The sequence below is a fragment of the Nicotiana sylvestris genome, chromosome 9, assembly GCF_000393655.2.
Source record: "Nicotiana sylvestris chromosome 9, ASM39365v2, whole genome shotgun sequence".
Classification (NCBI taxonomy): domain Eukaryota; kingdom Viridiplantae; phylum Streptophyta; class Magnoliopsida; order Solanales; family Solanaceae; genus Nicotiana; species Nicotiana sylvestris.
Window position 1 is genome coordinate 1,451,630 of NC_091065.1, and position 6,382 is coordinate 1,458,011.

General features: G+C 36.2%; 1 protein-coding gene across 1 annotated transcript; it reads left to right on the plus strand.

The window, feature by feature from the left end:
- Positions 1–477: 477 nt before the first annotated feature.
- Positions 478–6,091, plus strand: LOC138876944 (uncharacterized). The gene is made up of 2 exons (XM_070156210.1): positions 478–826; positions 5,937–6,091. The coding sequence occupies exons 1-2, from the start codon at positions 478–480 to the stop codon at positions 6,089–6,091; spliced, it is 504 nt and encodes a 167-aa protein (XP_070012311.1).
- Positions 6,092–6,382: the final 291 nt, after the last annotated feature.

A 6,382-nucleotide genomic window follows, 5' to 3' on the forward strand; every position in this document is an offset into this window, starting at 1 on the left:
TCAGAGCTGTAACAACTATAGGGGTATCAAATTACTGAGTCATACTATGAAAGTTTGGGATAGAGTGGTAGAAATGAGAGTGCGAAGGACAATGTCTATTTCAGACAACCAGTTCGGGTTCATGCTGGGGCGATCTACCACAGAAGCTATCCACCTTATTATGAGGATGATGGAACAGTACAGGGATAGGAAGAAGGTCTCCACATGGTGTTTATTGATCTGGAGAAAGCGTATGATAGGGTTCCTAGGGAGGTCTTATGGAGCTGCTTAGAGGATAAAGTGGTCCCGGTTGACTATATTAGGGCAATTAAAGACATGTATGCTGGAGCTAAGACTCGGGTTAGGACAGTACGAGGCGACTCTAAGCAATTTCCAGTTATTACGGGGTTGCACCAAGGGTCTGCGCTCAGCCCATTCCTATTTGCCCTGATGATGGATGCACTGACTCATCATATTCAAGGGGAGGTGCCATAGTGCATGCTATTTATTGATGACATTATTCTAATTGAAGAGACACGAGGCGGCATCAACGAGAGGCTAGAGGTTTGGAGACATGCTCTTAAGTCTAAAGGTTTCAAGTTGAGCAGGACGAAGACGGAATACCTCAAGTGTAAATTTGGGGTGGAGCCGACGGAAGCGGGAGTTGAAGTGAGGCTTGACTCTCAAGTCATTACCAAGAGGGGTAGTTTCAAGTACCTTGGATCGGTTATTCAGGGGATCGGGGAGATTGACGAGGATGTCACACACCGTATAGGGGTGGAGTGGATGAAGTGGAAGTTAGCGTTGGGAGTCCTGTGTGACAAGAAAGTGCCACCATTACTAAAAGGTAAGTTTTATAGAGCAGTGGTTAGGCCTGCCATGTTATATGGGACTGAGTGTTGGCCGGTAAAGAACTCACACATCCAGAAGATGAAAGTAGCAGAGATGAGGATGTTGAGGTGGATGTGCGGGCATATAAGGATGGATAAGATTAGGAATGAAGATGTTCGAGAGAAGGTGGGTGTGGCCCCTACGGAGGACAAGATGCGGGAAGTAAGACTCAGACGGTTCGGGCACATTCAGAGGAGGAGCACTGATGCACCGGTAAGGAGGTGTGAGCGACTGGCTGTAGTGGGTACGAGGAGAGGTAGAGGGGGACCTAAGAAGTATTAGGGAGAGGTGATCAGACAGGACATGGCGCGACTTAGGATTACTGAGGACATGGCCCTTGACAGGGAATTGTGGAAGTCGAGCATTAAGGTTGTATGTTAGGGGAAAGTTGTGAATATTTCTACAGCACAATAGAGTGAGACTAGCCAGTTAGGAGTTAGACTAAGAATGTTATTGGTCGTCTATAGATGTAGGGCTTTACATGCTAGTTTTTATTATACCAGCCATCTATTTCGTATTTCGTATTCTGTATTTCGTATCTCTTATATTGCTATTATTTTATTATGCCTTTTTATGGTACTAATATATCGTCTCTTGTTGCTTTCTTGAGCCGAGGGTCTCCTAGAAACAGCCTCTCTACCTTTCGGGGTAGGGGTAAGGTCTGCGTACATATTACCTTCCCCAGACCCCACTTGTGGGATTATACTAGGTCATTATTGTAGTGGATACAAATATACAGTGTGTCATGAGATTAATTTAATTTTATCAAATACAAAACACTGTATATGATATGTAACAAAAGAAAGCTAGATAGAGACAATTGCAGCGGCAAAAATAAATTTTTTATAGGTTCTCCAAATACACAAAAAATATTAAATAGAAAACAAATAATATGAAATAGAACAACAAAATTGCCCTTAACGCACTCGGATGAAACTCCTAATTGTTTGTACTTGTCTACACCGATTTTTTTTCTGTAACTTATCAGCTTGTTGTATTTCATATTCCAAAGTGGTTAATTTGATGTTGAAGCACATCAAACAATCAAATACATCCAACAAAATCGAGATAAGAAAGAAACACAACAAAGAAAAAAATTTGACAATGTCATTGCAAAACCAATTATGAGAATGAATAAGCCCCCATGAATGAAGGATTTATAATAAGGGTGTCTAACGGGCCGAGTTTAACCGTAACCGGACTGGCCCAGATTGGTTAAATTCGGAACCGGCCCTGATCGGTACAAGGGGCAGGGTGGGGCTGGGTTAAAGGGGTTGTTCCGTTTACGTTGGGGCTACCGGTTAACCGGTCTGGTCAAACCCGGTCAACGATTTTTACTGTAGAACGATTAAGTTGGAGCAAGATGGATATTTTGTTTTTGTTTTTCTAGAGGAAATATAAATATTTGGCTATTTACTACAAATAAATAAATAAATAAATGGACCATTCTATTTTGGGTAATATCTCAGTTGGTTGTTTCAGCTTGGAGGCCCTATTATGAGGGGCAGAGCTAGAGGGGGGAGAGGGAGGTTCGGCCGAACTTAATAGTTTTAGTTCGATCTTTGTATTTATTTTAAAAAATTTATTAAATATATATAATTATTAATTTAGAACTCAATATCTTAAGGCAATTAAAATTCTAAATCAATAAATTTGAAATCCTAATTTCGTCTTTGCCTATTATGGTGTTGACGGCTAACTTGTACACCGCATAGAGATAGTTACACTCGTTAGTAAATTATCTCGTATTTATTCTTATTACTAGTTTATGAGCATGTGTGTTGCACGTGTTTCCCATCACAGTTAGTACAAATTTATTTAAATGGCACATACATCATTGAAATATGTGTATGATTAACATGAAATTTGAAGGAAAAAAATACGAGATCATGAATAGTGAGCGTATTCGACCAATTTTACAGTTGACTCTAAAGTGATTAGATAACGTTTGAACATGCAAAGTTGTACATTTATTTTTAGTTATAGTGGATACAAATATACAGTGTGTCATGAGATTAATTTAATTTTATCAAATACAAAATACGGTATATGATATGTAACAAAAGAAAGCTAAATAGAGACAACTGCAGCGGCAAAAATAAAATTTTTATAGGTTCTCCAAATAAACAAAAAAACACTAAATAGAAAACAAATAATATGAAATAGAACAACAAAATTGCCCTTAACTCACTCGGATGAAACTCCTAATTGTTTGTACCTGTCTACACTGATTTCTTTTTCTGTAACTTGTCAGCTTGTTGTATTTCATATTCCAAAGTGGTTAATTTGATGTTGAAGCACATCAAACAATCAAATGCATGCAACAAAATCGAGATAAGAAAGAAACACAACAAAGAATAAATTTGAAAATGTCATTGCAAAGCTAATTATGAGAATGAATAAGCCCCATGATTGAAGGATTTATAGTAAGGGTGTCTAACGGGCCGGGTTTAATCGTAACCGGACCGGCCAGATCGGTTAAACCCGGAATCGGCCCAGATCGGTACAAAGGGGCAGGGTGGGGATGGATTAATGGGGTATGGGGGTTGTTCCGTTTACGTTGGGGCTACCGGTTAACCGACCCGATCAAACCGAGTCAACGATTTTTACTGCATAACCGGTTAACTGCCTAGCCCGGACCGGCCCAGACCGATATAACAGCTACTTAATTTTTTTTATTGTTTGTAGTGGGGCCTTTTTCTAACAGTTGGCAACGGTCTTCTGGCCTTGGAGCCGTTGCCCAATGGCAAATTTTCACAAATAGCCCATTTTTGGGCATTTTAAAAAAAAAATAAACACTTTTTGTAATTACCTACTTAGCCCTTTGAAAACTATAAATACATTCTCCCTCTTCTTCATTTCTTCACTCATCTCTCATTTTTCAAACTCATATTCTCAATTATCATTCTCTAATTCTTCACCTAAAGTGCAATTAAGTATTTGGCTCTCGTTTTTTTTTTGGAATTTTATTTATCGTATTATTTAATATTTGAAGTTTGAACAATTGACGTTTCTTCGTGGTAATATTGGAGTTGCGAAATTATCAAGTGTTCAATTTATTGTCGAATTCGGTGCACTCCCTCCAACTCTTTCTCTTATTTACTATTTTATTTGCATATTTAATTTTTGCTAGTAGTTAAATTTTCACAATATGTTTAATGCTGCAAAAAGAGTTTGTAATAAGGTTACTAATCGGGGAAATAAAAAAAGAGGCAGTACTTCTGCTTCAGCATCTGGTAGTAATTTAAATGACTCTACGCATATTCCTAAAACATTACATGATAATAATATAGATTATGAACAGTTACAGAAAAATATCGGTATAGAAGATAATGAATTAAAAATGGAAGATGAGATACCAGTTATACCTAGTAGTGTTGGAGCTGGTAGAGTGGTGGTGGTCGTGGTGCTAGTAGTAGACCACCTGTGGCCCCGACTATAAATCGGAGAAAAAGAAGTAAGGTTTGGAAATTTTTTTACGAAATAGAAGGTACTGATAGAGTTAAATGCAAACTTTGTAATGATACTTTTAAACATAAGACTGGAGGACAATTAGGGGAGCCTGAAACACTTAGTAGACATATGAGAATTGAACATCCTATAGAATGAGGCTCTGATGGAGATGAAAATCAAGCATCTCTAAACCCTACTACTGGAGGACTTATGAAATATAATAAAATAAAGGATCGTGATGAGTTAGCAAAAATGATTGTTTTGGGTTGTCTGCCTTTTTCTTTTGCTTCTTCATCATATCTTATTATGTATATTCAAAGGATTTATAATCCTTTATTTAAAGGTATCCCTAGAAGCACTTGTAGATCTAATATCTTTAGACTTCATGGACAATATCAAACATACATACGTTATTTGTTTTGCCACCTTCCTTGTAGAGTTTCTCTAACTTTTGTTATTGGTCATGCTGTTAATGGAAATGATTATTTGACAATTACATGTCATTGGATAGATGATAATTACTGTATGCAAAAACGTATTATCGCTTTTAAATATGATGAAGATCAGAGTCATGCTGTTGTGTTTATAAGTACTACTATTTGTGAAGTTGTTGAATTTTATAATCTCAAGCAACAAGTATTGTGTATGTCTTTTGATAATGCTTCTAACAATAATGCCGCAATTTCAATATTAAAACTGTATTTGCAACCACCACTTGACGAAATTTTTCATGTTAGGTGTGCATGTCATGTTTATAATTTAATTGTTAAAATGACTTAGATTTATTTTCAATTGAGATTACTCATGTTAGAAGAGCAGTTGGTGTTATTCAAGGAAATAATAGACAATCTAGAATTAGGGAATTTAAAAATAAGTGTACCGAGAATAACCTTAAACCCAGATTCATGCCAGACGAAATTATTATTAGATGGAATTATACATATATATTTTTAAAATATTGCTACAAATATAGATTCCCAATAACTGAAGTTGCTAATACGCATTGTACTGATCCAAACCGTATGTTAACAACTACTACTTGGGAGGTCATTAATGATGTTGGTAAATTTTTACATAAATTTTATACAGCTACTGTTGAGTTTTCTGGAGTATATTACCCTACTGTTACTATGACTTTAGTACATATAGCTGAAATTTCTTTTCTACTCTCTGAATTTAAGAAGAAAGAAAAATATAGGGATGTTGTTGAACAAATGCAAGCAAAATTCAAAAAATATTTCCTTCCAATTCCTCCGATTTACTTAATTTGTGTTGTTTTAAATACTTCTATTAAGATGAGTGATTGTCACGAATTAATGAATGCTTTATATACTTATATGGATATTGGACCAACTGAAACCACACACACACACACACATATATATATTTGTATGAACAAGCTAAATGATTCTTTACAATAATTATATAATTATTATGAAAATATAATTGATGATGATGCTCTTAATATAGGAAATGTTAATCCCACTATGCACTGTACCACTTCTACTACTGTGGATGATGATGAAGGCCTTGATAGTTTTAATATTTTTTCTATATTTTCTAACACTCAAATCAGTAGCAGGAACATTGATGAACTTCATTTCTACTTGCAGAAGCAAAAAGTCGCACAAAGGAATTTTCGCCGTTGAGATGGTGGAATGAGAATGGAAAGCAATTTCCTATTCTTTCCGCTATGGCTCGGGACGTGTTGAATGTGTCAATTTCAACTGTTGCATCAGAGAGTGCATTTAGCCAAGCAAGACAATAACTTGGAGACACCCGTCACTCATTGAGAAGCAATGCTTTGGAAGTTTTAGTAAGTTTCAAAGATTGGATTAGATCGGAACAAAGAAATCAAGGACGTGAAGATGTTGATAGCCAAGAAGATGAGGAACTTGGAGATATATTAACACATGGTAACCCATCTGAAATTAACACTCCAGAAGAAGGCCAATCAGTTCATATTTATTATGAAGAACTTGCTAAGGCAATGCAAAACCTTTGAATTTATTCTTTTTTCGTTAATTTACTTGTTGTTAAATGTAAACCTTTCAATTCG

Coding starts and splice junctions, on each gene's coding strand:
- LOC138876944 (XM_070156210.1), top strand. CDS start 478: ATGCTATTTATTGATGACATTATTCTAATTGAAGAGACACGAGGCGGC. Junction 827..5,936: donor AGTGCCACCATTACTAAAAG/GTAAGTTTTATA, acceptor TTCTACTTGCAG/AAGCAAAAAGTCGCACAAAG.